The sequence below is a fragment of the Puma concolor genome, chromosome C2, assembly GCF_028749965.1.
Source record: "Puma concolor isolate L17-30 chromosome C2, mPumCon1.1.hap2, whole genome shotgun sequence".
Classification (NCBI taxonomy): Eukaryota; Metazoa; Chordata; class Mammalia; order Carnivora; family Felidae; genus Puma; species Puma concolor.
This window is the reverse complement of record NC_141675.1, coordinates 146,607,604-146,622,078: the sequence shown is the minus strand read 5'-3', so window position 1 is coordinate 146,622,078 and position 14,475 is coordinate 146,607,604. Positions and strand designations below refer to the sequence as shown.

General features: G+C 46.7%; 1 protein-coding gene across 11 annotated transcripts in view; it reads left to right on the top strand.

The window, feature by feature from the left end:
• The window catches only part of TIAM1 (TIAM Rac1 associated GEF 1), a 394,514-nt gene extending 380,269 nt beyond the window's left edge, over positions 1 to 14,245 (top strand). For all 11 annotated transcript variants that reach the window (XM_086675833.1, XM_086675832.1, XM_086675835.1 and 8 more), the window contains 5 exons: positions 3,566 to 3,624; positions 4,149 to 4,251; positions 6,324 to 6,411; positions 7,949 to 8,121; positions 11,730 to 14,245. In XM_086675833.1, coding sequence (XP_086531959.1) covers positions 3,566 to 3,624; positions 4,149 to 4,251; positions 6,324 to 6,411; positions 7,949 to 8,121; positions 11,730 to 12,199 — 893 coding nt within the window. In that variant the 3' untranslated portion in view covers positions 12,200 to 14,245. The remainder of the gene's footprint in view (positions 1 to 3,565; positions 3,625 to 4,148; positions 4,252 to 6,323; positions 6,412 to 7,948; positions 8,122 to 11,729) is intronic.
• The last annotated feature ends 230 nt before the right edge of the window (positions 14,246 to 14,475 follow it).

The following is a 14,475-nucleotide window of genomic DNA, read 5'->3' as shown; positions in this document are numbered from 1 at the left end:
CTTCTTGGAAGGGCTGGCAGCTTTCTGATGCTTCATGGTAGGTCATTTCTAGGAAGTATGATTCCCAAGTAAATGACCCAAACAGTCTTACCTACCTGTTTCTGATTCTGGGCTACAGGTGAACAATTCCAGAGTTCTGTCATTGGGACTTTTTCACGACTATGTCCTGAATTGTACAGATTTCCTGGGGTTAGAAATGAACAGATTTAAAACCAGAAAATAATTTGAGTGGGAGAAAGTAGGGGTCAACCAACCTACTCTGTAAAAGGCCACATTGTAAATGTTTTAGGTTTTCAGGGTCAGAAGTCATTTGTAGCCAAACTGCAACCATAGACCATATGTAACCAAATGAGCGCCTGTATTCGCAGGCTGTGCTGAATAGGCAGCTGGCCCCAGTTTCCAGGGTGGTTTACAAAGGGTTCAGGAACAGGCTGTTTTTGAGGTTTGGGGCTTTAGCTGCCTCTTGCTGCACAGGCTCAGAGGGAGGACAGTGTGTGTTTCACTCTGCAGCATTCTGCTCCCTGCCCCATGGGTTGCTTACTGGGGCTGGGAGAGGAGGAGGCTCACCAAAAGGGAGCCCCCAACACCTGTGCTGGGCGTGAATGGAAGTTGCACACCCAGCCCCAGTGATCGGTGATCACACTGCCTGTAGACTCCGCTGGGGCCATAGTTAGCGAGGTGAGAATTGCCCAAGGCTCTATGGGAGGTGGAGGCAAGCTTATTAAGTAAGAGTCATCTCCAGAGGGCACCAGGGTGGCTCAGTCAGTTATGTGTCTGACTTCGGCTCAGGTCATGATCTTGCGGTTTGCAGGTTCGAGCCCCCATATCAGGCTCTGTGCTGACATGACAGCTCACAGCCTGGACGCTGCTTTGGATTGTGTGTCTCCCTCTCTCTCAGCCCCTCCCCTGCTCACGCTCTGTCTCTTGTCTCTGTCTCTCTCTCAGAAAATGAATAAACATTAATTTAAAAAATTGAGAAAAACAAACCAGGATTATGAGTAAAGGCAGACTGTCCTCACCATCATGAGCTTACTTACGGGTTTTCAGTCCTCCAAGGTCATGTTTGGCAGTTTTGATGTGATTTCAGGTAGCAAGGCAGAGCAAACAGCCTTAGAAATGCCTTTTGAAGTGAAGAGGAGTTGCTATAAGGGAGGCAGGGTAATTACCATTGAACAGGCAGCCCTGGGGTTAAAATGTGGTTGTCTTTTGATTTGAATCTCTCCTCTCAGGAGACAGCGCAGCTTTCCTCTGAAACAAATTGATGTACTGATGTATACCTCAGCACCTTGATGTTCTTACTCACAGGATGGCTAATCTGTACTGAATGCTGATGATTATCACCTTAAAAAAAAAAAGAAAAGAAATAGTTGGTCTAGGCTTCCGCCTTGCAGGGTATTAGATGTTCACTGCTGGGGGTGTAGAGGAGTGCTTGGGGCTGGCAAGGGGTAGCTAGGAGTTTTGGTGGGGGTCATGTGGAAGAGATTGGGCAACACCTCCAGTCAGCTGAGTGAGACTAGTCCCAGGGGATCAGGGAGGGTTTAAGGCGGAGGTGGTCACAGCCCCTGCTGAGGACCGCTCTGGCCCCACCGCCGTGATCCAAGATAGTTGAGGTCAGGGTAAACTGAGGCAGGCCAGTAGCCTTTTTAGAACCATAGCAACCACCCCATTGAGCTGTAGTCCCAGTGACTTGGTGGGTCTTCTGAGACTAAGGTCACTGGACACCCTGTCCTGGGGTGGAGCTCCCTCGGTTTTAAAGGGACCCATTGTCCCGGCCGTGGTGATTTCTGAAGGCTTCCGGTGGGAATGTAGGGCCTCTTCAGGTGCCAGTGTTAGTCACCGTGCAGAGCAGGTACAGCCTTATTGGGCCAGTGGGGACTTTGGAGAGGGAACCTCTCCGTCAATCCTCTGGGATTCTTTTTCTTTCTTCCCTCCTTTTTTCTTTCTTTCTTTCTTTCTTTCTTTCTTTCTTTCTTTCTTTCTTTCTTTCTTTCTTTCTTTCATTTATTTTAAGAGAGACAGAGACAGCACTGGTGGGGTAGGGGCAGAGAGAGGGGGGGAGAGAGAGAGAATCCCAAGCAGGCTCTGTGCTGTCAGCACAGAGCCTGACATGAGCCTCGAACTCACAAACCGTGAGATCATGACCTGAGCCGAAACCAAAAATTGGATGCTTTACCAGCTGAGCCAGCCAGGCGCCCCAACCCTCTGGAACTCTTGAGGGGTGGGATGCTGTGAGCGTGAAGGGCCAGGGGCAGTCCAGACCCAGTGGCTAGAGCTGGTTTCTTTACACCATCAGGCTGGTTTCTGCAGTGGAAGTTAGAGGCATTTTGCACCAAGGAGAAGCCGATTCATTTATAATAAATGTCCATATATAAGGACAGAAAATGAGCCAGACTCTTGGGGTTGGTCTCCAGAAGGCCTGGGAGCCCCTCCCTGAGAATGCTCAGAATATTCCTTCCCTTTGTGATCCTGGGTCTGGTACACCAGGCATGGCCCCTCCAGCTGCCGTGTGACCACCTGGGCCCTGGCTCTTGGGGCCAGAGCGGGAAGAGGGATGGAGTCCTTTCATCCAAGAGCCAGCGATGGGCTTGCCCATCTTCTGGTCTCCTGGGCGCCCGTTCTTCCTTCCCTCTAGGAAGAGTCAGAGTCACTGAGTGGTCACCATGCTTGGCATTGTTTAAGGAACTCTATGGAGTGTGCACAACTATTGGGTCTCCTCTACCCCTCAAACACTGTAAGAATAAACCGGCAAGCTCTCTGCCCCTGGATCCTTCCTGTGATTCAGCCCCATTTGGAAGAAGTGCAGTTGCATTCTGGTTCCATAAACGCATTTTCATTTCTTTAGGTCAAAAAAGATGAGTTCTGTTTCCTGAATTATCAATACTCTGTGTGTGTGTGTGTGTGTGTGTGTGTGTGTGTGTGCGCGCGCACTATTTATTAGGTTAGCTGGCATAAATCTAAATCCCTGTAAGCTTTGTTATCATCATCGAGGTTTGTACTGTTCCTCCAGCTGCTGAACCAGTACATTTTTGTTAAATGCGTTCTGCCGAAGTTTTAAACTTGAAATCACACCATGATTAAACTTGCTTTAAAAAGGTTCCAGGCGCGCCTGGGTGGCTCAGTCGGTTGAGCGTCCGACTTCAGCTCGGGTCATGATCTCACAGTCTGTGAGTTCGAGCCCCGCATCGGGCTCTGTGCTGACAGCTCAGAGCCCGGGGCCTGTTTCAGATTCTGTGTCTCCCTCTCTCTCTGACCCTCCCCCGTTCATGCTCTGTCTCTCTCTGTCTCAAAAATAAATAAACGTTAAAAAAAAAAAAAAAAAAAAAAAAAGGTTCCAGTGGGGCAGGAGGGTTTATTTCCATTTACTTAGGCTTTCTGTGGTTTTTGGAAAATTGTCATCTCAGGAGGCTTTGGAGCCGTGTGGATGGGGTGAATGAGCAGAAGGTGGGGTCGGGGCTGGCTCACATGCCCCTCGCTGTCTTCTTGGGAACTGTAGTGTCCATTATCGGAGTTCAGAGGAAAGCCCATGTGTTATGTGCTGTAACCACCTTGTCTCCTCTTTTTCCAGTCTTCAAAACTGCTGTGGTCCTTGTGTATAAAGACGGTTCCAAACAGAAGAAGAAACTTGTAAGACTTCTTATGTCTCCCCTGGTTTGAAAGTAACTCCGTTTCTGTCTGCTTCGTAGTTTTTATCTGCATAATTACCATTCTGCCCCTTGGTCAGGCACAAGCCTCGTGTGATTTCTTTCTTTCTTCCTTCCTTCCTTCCTTCCTTCCTTCCTTCCTTCCTTCCTTCCTTCCGTTCTAAATACATTTGCAGTGTTGCTAAGAACAGGAGGAAATTGCCTACCCCGCCTTCTCTTTGGCAGGTGCACATTGAGAGCATGAAACGTGAAGAGCTATTGGGGCCCATCATGGCCAGAACCTTCCTGACACTTGTTTCCTTTTTTCTGTCCCCCTTTTGGGGAATCCCTTTCATCTTCCTTCCCGTGGGGCTGAGGTCCCTCCAGACCAGCACGGGGTGTTCCAGCCTCACTAGTTGTCTGGGTGTGGGTGTGGGGGGTGTGGGTGTGTGTCTGTGGTGGTGGGGGGGGTCCGGTCCAGGCTGAAGCAGATCACCCCCACGCACCCGCTTCCTTCTCTTCCTGCAGGTAGGATCTCACAGGCTTTCGATTTATGAGGACTGGGACCCCTTCCGGTTTCGGCACATGATCCCCACCGAAGCTCTGCAGGTTCGAGCTTTGGCAAGTGCAGGTAAACACGGGAACATGTCGGGTGCATGTTTCCAACGTGTGTGTGAACGGTTGGTCTGAATCCTTTCTTTGGCATAACCTCTGTAACCTTCCTTTTTCTTCTATATTTATCTCTTTTTCCTCAGTCTCTCTACTGCCTCTTGTGTTCCCAGCCATGTATGAAATATTTGAATGAATGAATGCATGCATGCATGCATGAACTAAGCGAATGGATGGAATGTTTTCAATATTGTTTCAAGGAGTTCTAGTCAATCCTGTTATATGTATTAATATTATAGTGCCTAATATCTGAGTAGCAGTGAGTCTTGTACTTCTGGACAGAATCCTTGAGACCGTGAGCAGATTAAAGCCCACAGAAAATCACTCACTAGCTTTTTAACCGGGGGGCCCGTAAAGGCCACCAAAAGCACAAAATAAAGCCATTAAAGCCCAATCCCACTTGGACAACAGGTGCAGTTGTCTGGTAGTGAAGGGAGGACATGGAAGGGACGTCTGCAATGCACAGTACATCCGTCTTTCTGTATCCTCTTCTGGCATCTGATGTGAGCATGAAGTTCTTGGTGCCCAGTGTGTGTTCCTCATCCTTCCCTGTTTCCACGCGTCACCTCCATGAGTAATAAAATTGGCTCTGATCCTCATAAAGTCAAGTGCCACGTCATGCGGTTTTAGTGAACCTTCAATTACTCACTGAAATTAAACCAGAGCTTCTTCCCTCACTGTTGTGATCTCTTGTAGAAACACTCAAATGCAGAAACCCCATAGGACGAATGTATGTGGGATGATCATTTGCCTTAAGAAGGTTTCTTCCCAACCTTGAGGCACAGCAATTTACTCTGGTGCCTTTTTACTTTATTTGATTTGCCAGAACCTGGAAGTTATTAGCTGGAGTAGCTTTCCGAGGATGGGGCACTTAAACACTCTTCTTGTCTTATTTTGTAACTGTAGGTTGCAGATTATCTAGTTCGTATGTTGTGCCTGTTTTATAAATGGGAAAGCTTGTGTCCGTGGCCAACTGTTGGCTTCTCGGCCAGATATTCTGCCTTCGCTGAGGACCACGTACACAAAGAATTTAAATTGTGGCAACAAAGCCATCTTTGTGATGTGCTGTTCCATTCTCACTCTTTCATGCTTTCATTCAAAGCATGTTTAAGATAATCAAGATAAAAGCTTTTTTTTTAAGTGACTTAGAAAGATTAGCCAACTTGTTTCTCGTCATGAGATACATTCTAGCGGCTCTGAGAAACCAGAATGTGCAATTTCTCGATTTTTATCTTCGTTTGGGAAGATTCGTGAACATTTTTGCAGATGAACCCTGGTTGGGCTTAAATCGTGTGGGCACAATGAGGGTTTGTGACCGGGGCTCTCGGTACCACGCTGGGTAAGGCTGAGACCTCGCAATGTGCAGCCTTTGCTGATTGCAGTAATTGTCCTTTCCACAAACACTATTTCTGACTTCAAAGACCATGGTATGCCGACGTTGCAAAGCTTAGAAATGACTTTAAAGTACAACTGTCCCCACCTCTGGGCATCCCATTTTTGCTTCCCTCAGAGTGGACACCCTGGGGGTGCTGAGAAAGAGGAGGAGGCCCATCTGTTTCCAGGACCTGCTTGGCCAGGACACGGGCCTGGCCACTCACAGGGAAGGCTCTTCTCAGGGACACGAGGACCTGCCTCTGGATAGCACTGGCCTGCTGCACTCTGCACTGGCATCTTGGGTTCTGTCTAGTCCAACCGTTGCCAAAAGAACCATTCACTTAATGGAAAAAGTCCGGCCAAACAGGCCGTGCAGCTAAAGGGGTAGTTCTGTGATCAATATGATTGACTGATTGCCCTTTTAGACCATCTAGCAGGAGATTGTAGCAACTGGAAAATTTCCAAGCATTTCTTTTTCTTAACACCCATTAAGCTCTCACTTTGTCTCTCTGAGCTGACAGGATGGTGGTGAAGGACCTTTGGTCTTATGAGGCTCTGCGCTATTTAATCTTACGCCAGGGCGTAGAACATGCTTTTGTAAAAATGCAAACATATCTCTTTGGAACGTACGCTAATCCCTCCTTGTTTTAATTTATGTAGACGCGGAAGCAAATGCCGTGTGTGAAATTGTCCATGTAAAGTCTGAGTCTGAAGGGAGGCCGGAGAGGATCTTCCACCTGTGCTGCAGGTGAGCCTGGGGCCGTGAGACTGTGCAGCCCAGAGGGAAAGGACGTGACTGCTCGATGTCCCCTCAACCCCCTCAGGGCTCTGCACATCTGCCTGTGCATCCCTAGACGCCACGTGCTTTTTCTTGCGCAACAAATAACACTGATCCGGCAAATTAAACTGATCTTATCAGAACATAGACGATGATCTCACTAACCTAATTTCTTTTTATTTACTTATATACTTATTTTAAGTTTGTTTGGAGAGAGAGCAAGCAAGTGGGGGAGGGACAGAAAGAGAGGGAGAGAGAGAGAGAGAGAGAGAGAGAGAGAGAGAGAATCTCAAAAAGGTGCTGTGCTCTCACTGCAGAGCCTGACTCGGGGCTCCAGCTCATCACCATGAGATCATGACCTGAGCCGAAACCTACAGTTGGATGCTTCACCGACTGAGCCACCCAGATGCCGCGCCCTCCCCACCCCCCACCACATGCATTATTTCATTTAGCCAGACTGAGGTTCCATTATTCCATTTTACCTATGGGGAGCCAAGGCTCACGGAGGCTACTTTGCCTAAAATATTACAGAAATGAACACTGAGTTCAAACTTGGGTCCTATCTGCGTAGGCTAACCTGTTTGTGATTTTGTTGGCAAAGTCCATGGACTTTGGTGAGCCTGCCCCTAGAGATGCTGTATTCATTCATCATTAATACGGAAGACCGAGTGCCACTTACCTGGGTAGAAATACTGACGACCTAATTAGAAAAATTACTCTTACCTAGGAGGAAGGTTTTTATTGTGGGAATTAGGGCTTGGGAAGATTTTTTAGTTCTTTTCAAGGTAGCTTTAATATTGACTTGTCGTGGGGCACCTGGGTGGCTCAGTCGGTTAAGCGTCCCACTTTAGCTCAGGTCACGATCTTTACGGTTCGTGGGTTCGAGCCCCGTGTCGGGCTCTGTGCTGACAGCTCAGAGCCTGGAGCCTGCTTTGGATTCTGTGTCTCTCTCTCTGTCCCCCGCCCCCCCCCCCCCCCCCACACCTTATGCTCTGTCTCTCAAAAATAAATAACATTTTAAAAAGTCTTTAAAAAAATATCGACTTGTTCAAATATGTCATGGGAGTAGCTGATATTTAACATAAGGCCAACTCTAGAGGAAACTAAGGTCGTTGGGATGTCTGTCTTTGGGTGCTCTGCAGAGCGGAGAATCCTGTGGTTCATTTGCCTGTAAAAAAAACATTTTGGAACGAAAGGCCTTAAGTGTCAAAAGCAGAATCTGGCAACTTCTTGGTGCAGGATCAGTGTATCCATCAATCTATTCGTCAGTGGGCTGTCTGTCCCACATTAGCTGCGGGAGATGAGTCGCAAAGCATAAAGGGAAAGAAGTGTGTGTTCTCTATCTCCAGGAATGAAAACATGGCTCAGCGCAGAAATTGGAGTTGTGGCCTCTTTAACCTTTGGTCCTCAGGGATATTTGTTGGGCTGCCCCCGATAACATTAGAAGATCCCCATGTCTTAAGTACTTTTTCCCCCTAACGCGTGTAAATCTTCTTTCTTTTCATAGCTCTCCAGAGAGCCGGAAAGATTTCCTGAAGGCTGTGCATTCAATCCTGCGTGATAAGCACAGAAGACAGCTCCTCAAAACTGAAAGCCTTCCCTCATCCCAGCAATATGTACCTTTTGGAGGAAAAAGATTGTGTGCGCTCAAAGGGGCCAGGCCAGCCATGAGCAGGGCAGGTACTGTGGGGATTCAGACGTTCAAGATCCCCGTCACCCCCACTCCACTGTAGAACTCCAGTGAGCTTGACCTTTCTGTTGAGCAGGAATTAGATGTGGCCTTGTGGGGGCTAACACTGGAGTACAGCTCTTCCCTGGTGTCAGGTTCCTTGCCCTTGCCTCCTTCCCGGCAGCTCCCTGGGGATCCGCCCTTCATTTACTCATCTTGCCCTCCCTCCAGCTTCCCTCTGCCACCCTCCTCCTTTTGGCTGGGGACGCCTCTCTCATTCGCCAAGCCAGCAAGTGAGCGCGGTCCCTTTCTGGAGGGGCTCTCTCAGCCTGCTTGTGGAATGAGAGTCGCTGCTTTGCATGACAGCCGGCTTTGTCTAGCAAAAAGCGGTGTGTCCTGTCTCAGCAAGGTCACGGCCTGCCATTCTGAAAACATGGTGGCTCTGTAATCTGAAAACACAGCGATGCCTGTTCTCAGTAAGGATGGTGTGTTTGGTAGACCAGGTGACACATAAGCTGTTTACCCTTGCCTAGTGCCTGCAACTTTATTTTTAGCTTCAGTGTTAGTTTGGGGAAGCCTTGAGCTGCTATTTGCTAAAGAGGAAACTAGAGTTTAAATGGTCCCAGAGTAAATATTCTTTTAGGACTGGAATCATCACCTTGGAGCAGTGAGGAAGGAAGACCTATACTACCATCTATAAATAGCAGTAAAATATATCTAGGAAGAAAGGTATTTTCATAACATAGGTATTAGTGACATCAAGATATTCACGCTTTTATCCCTCCTTTCTTAAGAGGTAGCCCTGAATTTTGCAGGGAATTGTTCAGTAAAAGAGGCTTCCTTGGCATTTGCTGAGAAGGTTCTGACCTTTGTCCGGGTCACCTTTCTGCCGATTCACAATTGTGTCGAAGAGGCATAGATAGAATTGTGAATGGTTGGAAGTTTTCGTAGACCTAGCCTACTTAGCTTGACGTGGGGTATTATGTTCTTGAGGCACCTTACATTTAACTAATGTTGGGGGTTAGTTAAGTCGAACCTACTCTCCAATCAGTTGATAAACGTCTGTTGAAAACCTAGTGCAGTGAACATCTCGTGTTCTGTTGGGTTCTCCAAGTGTCTTGAGAATCTGACATACCTTTGTATCCACAATTTCTCGCGGAGTCCTCATGTGAAGAAAACTTTGCAGATCCCTTTATACCTCACAGTAGAGCACTTCTCCTGAGAATTGTCTCGCCTAACCTTTTTACTTGCCAGGGAATGTTTAAATTCGGATTGCGAATACGCGTGCCAGCCTCAGGAAATGTGCTTGTCATTGGCTAGGTTTCAGTTGTTAATCAACGAACCTAAATTCAGAGCTGCATTTGCGTTAAAACTAAGCGATTTTAGTCTGCAGGACACTCAGAAGTTTTCCTGCTAAGACCCCTTTGGAGCGAAAACGAATGCAGAGTTACACCATCATGGACACCAAGAGAAACCCTCAATGTCAGCCTGTTGGCTTTGGCTGATTGGAAGTTGTCTGCCTGATGGCTCATAGTTAGCTGAAGAAAGTTTTGGCCATTCTGCAAACCCCTCAGTATCATCGTCAGCATCTTCATGTTAGACGATTTAAAGATGATGCTTGAGTGGCTCAGCCAGCACCAGTTTGTCACAAGTCTTAACAATGAGTTGGGAATACGCAAGTCAGAGATGGTCTCCCTGAACCCTGTATAGCCGTCCAGGTTATGAAGTATCCTTTTAACAAAGGATAAATACTCGTGCTTCATTGTGCATTGTCATAAATACCCAGGTAGTTTATTTCTCTGTTCTGATTGAAAAGGACAGTAAAGCCAAGTGTCTTGCCTCAGTACTCAGTCTGCAAGTACTTTATGTCTGCCAAAAGCCCAATGAAAATGAAAGAATTGTACACATACAGAACCTACCATCCATTCTATAATTGGGGTTTGTTTTTGTTTTTGTTTTTGTTTTGTATTTTCCTTATCCCGTATCTGTCCATCTATCGTCCGTCAACGCATCGTATTTCTGACACATTTCAAAAATACACACATTAACACACTTTACCCCTGAATACTTGAGCATTGGCAAAAATATTTCCAGTAGCCCAATTTTGAATTGAGGTGGTTCTAATATGGCGATTGGAGACAGGCAGATTCCACTATGGTGGGATTGGGATAAACTGAACAGGAAGTTTTGCTTTTTCCCACTGGAGTAAAAGTAGTGCCTTTTTTTTTTCTCTCTTTTTTTCCATTTTTCCTGGAAACCTTTATTCGATTTCCCTCCTTGATCAAGAGCGATGTCCGTTTGTTCCATTTTCAGCTGGTAGAACGATAGAAACCTAGGGATCTGAGCCAGAGGATGGCCGGAATGGGAGCCAAGTGAGGGCGTCATCCAACCCACTGCCCGTATACCTGCTGTGTTTGGAGTCATGGCTATGTTTGGCAGTACTTGGGAATAGCTATCGTACTTCTTACACCGAAAACAGTTTAATGGTTTTAGGGCTTAGATGCCGGGAACGCGGCTCCTAATGGGGGTTTAGGCTCTTCCCCTCCACTGGGAACCCCATGTTGCATTTCACCTTCTCGTGTCTAATGCCACAGCCCCTTGACTAGCAGGGACCAGGCAGTGGCGTCCCTTGTGTATGTGTCTTTTGTGTGTGAGCGTGTGGTGGGAGTGTTCGTTTGCTTGATTGAGTGGCGTCTTGTGTGTTTTGAAAAACTCTGGCTTCCTAGAGGGCTGTGGGGTGAACAAACTAATTCAAAGATCTGTTTGTTGGTAATGGTGAGTCCCTTTATACAGCGCTTTGAGGATCAATGGCATGGGTGTCATATATGACTTCTTTCTCATTCCACTCGGGCACCGGTATTTTAATTGATCTGTAGGAGAGTAATCGGTGACACACAGAATGTCGTCAGGAGGGACTAAAGCTCACATTTGCTCAGCCTCACAGTTGACGTGGGGCTTTGTCAGAAAGCGGGCAGGGCCGTGACTGGAGACTTGGTGTCTCTGAGAGCCACTCTCCTGTAGGCTCTGCGTGAGGGACGCCGTGCCCTTACTTCACTGCAGATCCTCCAGAAATGTGACATTTGGTTTCCCAGAGAGCAGTATAACTTGGACCCAAACTTCTGCCTCCTTGATGTGTGATTTCTACGAAGCCAGTGGAACCCTAAAAGCACCCCCTACCCTTACCAGAGACCCATTCCAGCTACATGACCCTAGGACAGCCCCTGGGGATCCCCAGAGCACTGCACCATGGGACATCGTCAGGGCTGAGGGCACTAACTAATCCCAGGGTCAGAGGTCAACTGGGTGTAGCACAGGGTAGATAGAGAAATGGATTGTTTCAGAGGGAGGTGAATCCCCTTTTCCCCATAACCGACAGCCCCCTGCGTCCCTCTGTTCCCCCTGCCCTGCCCTTCGGTCCGTTGCTATGACATCCTCCAAGTCCAGACATCTGTGTGAAATAAAGACTCTAAGGCAGACTGGTGAAATCTGGACTTTAAGCCCCGAACGACATCAAATAAATACCATTTAGCATTTCTTTTTCTTTTCTTTGCTGTCTGGATTTTCATCGCATGTAAAGCATGTGGGGGTTTTCTTTTTATATTTTTGTGTGTGTGTGCAGTGTCCGCCCCAAGCAAGTCTCTTGGCAGAAGGAGGCGGCGACTGGCTCGAAACAGGTTTACCATTGACTCTGATGCCATCTCGGCCAGCAGCCCGGAGAAAGAGTCCCAGCAGCCCCCCGGTGGCGGGGACACTGACCGATGGGTAGAGGAGCAGTTTGATCTTGCTCAGTACGAGGAGCAAGACGACATCAAGGAGACAGACATCCTCAGTGACGATGATGAGTTCTGTGAGTCCGTGAAGGGCGCCGCGGTGGACACAGACCTGCCCGAGCAGCTTCAGGCTGCGTCCATCAGTCAGCGGGAGAGAGGCCGCAAAAGCCTGGATAGTCACGCGTCCCGCATGATGCAGCTCAAGAAGCAAGCCGCCCTGTCGGGCATCAATGGAGGCCTGGAGGGCCCGAGCGAGGAAGTCATCTGGGTTAGGCGCGAAGACTTTGCCCCCTCCAGGAAACTGAACACTGAGATCTGACTGTCACTTTCCCCCTAGAGAGTGTGTGTAGATACTCCCCACCCCCCACGCCCCGCCCTCCCCCTGCCCCCTCCTGTCCCCTCAAGGAGGAGAATGTCCCCGTAGGTGGCACTCTTGCACACACACACGGTTTTGGCGGCTTGACTTTGTGCTGAAGCCACGTCGCCACCCAACTTCGTCATCTCTCATGACATCAGAAAGAATTGTCCAGAATCCCAAATAAGCTCGAGTTCCATCTTCTGTACATTCCTAAGGGCTCTTATCCTCAACTAATCAGGGCCGGAAAAATTCAAAAATAAAACAAAAAAAAGATTCTGTAGCACTGGAGGAAGAATCACCCCGGGTGTTTTAAGTATGTTACGACAGATTAGTTGAAGGGACAGCACAAAAACTAACAATAATAAAAGTCGCTCTATCTGAAATCAGTCCAGGAGCCATCTCTCAGTTGGGGAAACCACGTTCAAACACAAAACACAACAAAGCAACTGTACCGTCTACAATGTTCTTACTCCTTCCCCTCTTAAATGTCTGAGAATATCTGTGTATTTTAAGAATGTGTGAGGAGACGGTGGAGATGTATGTTTTGATGAGTTGTTTTTTGGGGTTTTTTTTTTGTTGGTTTTTTGTTTGTTTGTTTTCTTCTCTCTCTTCTGTTTTGGTCCATGGCTGGTCTTACTCAGTGTCCGTGTTCGGAAGTTCTAGTTTTGCATAGAATTATAAAGATGCCAAACTCTTTAAGAAGAGATCCAAATTTATCACTTGAAAAAAAAAACACACAAAAAAACACTATTTTTTGTATTTTACTTGAGATGCAGGGGCACAAACAGATAAGAATTTTACAGTGCTAGTGTAACTCTGAATCTAAAGAAATGAGGATTTTACCTTTTACAGAGAGAGTGAGGCATGGTGATTTTATATTTATATATGAAAGGCCAACAAGATGCTTAGGAGAAACTTTTAAAGAAACAGATTGCCTTTTTTTTTTTTTTTTTAAATGTTTGAATCTCTATGCGAGATGGGAGCTTGGCTGGGTTAAACATGACACCCGGATGGGCAGTGTGTTATGTCTGTTGCACGTGGCGGGGGAGGGGAGGCTCCTTCTCAAGGGGTTGCCATGGTGATCATTGGTTTTCCCATCAAAGTTGCATCCTCATCCATAGAATACCTGTCCCTTCCCTGACGGTCCACACCAGACCCCTTAACAAAACAGCCTCTTCAGAAACCTATCTTGTGTTTAATACTTTCAACATGCCAACAAAAACAGGGTAAACACGCTAAAAAACCTAACGTTCTCAACAGATTTCCAAATAGGAAGAACAAAAACAAGTTAAAGCACTTTTGATTCTTTTAAAACGGTTTATAGCTTTTTTTTTTTTTCTCCCATTTCACAATGTCCACTTCCTAAGAAGGGTTTCAATAATATGAAAACTTTCTTTTTTGGGGAAAATATCTATTTGGTGTTTGACACATCAGTAGGTACTTTAAAGACCTGAATTTTATAGTAGCTTTAGGAGTTATATTTTATAAAAATCAGTTATGACTTTATATTTCCAGACAATAGAGAGTTCAGAACATCACGCTCTGGTACCCCTGCTTGCTTTACCTGCTTTTCCACCCTCTGTCCCCTCCCCCCCCCCCCCTTTCGGGTTTCCAGGGCTTTGAGCTTGATCTTTTGAAAGTTTTATTCTATTAAATTTTTGCTATATCTTCTGGTTTTCTTAAAAAGCTTTAGAATGGTTTCTATACCCTTTGTACCACTGCATTGTTCCATATCACCTCCAGTTCGATTGTGTCCAGATGGAAAACGGAAGCAGAGACTTCTGATAGCCACACTAGTCCCAGTGCAACGGTTCCGTCTGCAGATGCTAGAAAGTCTGGTGCTTAGAGAGGGTGCCATTGTCTCTTGTACATAAGGTCATGACGTGTCTATGTCAAAAGTTCTTATATATTTCTTTTATAAGCTGAAAGAAGGTCTATTTTTATGTTTTTAGGTCTACGAATGGAACGTTGTAAATGCCTGTCAAACAATAAAAATACTGAAAAGTATCTGGACGGTCCTGTGCCTTTTTGGATGGGAGGATGGGTGTGGACTGTTGGCAGTGGGAAAGAGGAGATTCCTGGGAATGCCCTTTTGTTTCTCTCTCTCTCTCTCAATAATTATCGTGATCATCAAGGGAAAGCTGACTTGGTAGAGCTTTTCATGCTTTTGTGTTTTTTTTGTGTGTTTTTTTTTTTTTTTTTTATTTTTTTGTGTTGGGGGTGCCTGGGTGGCTCAG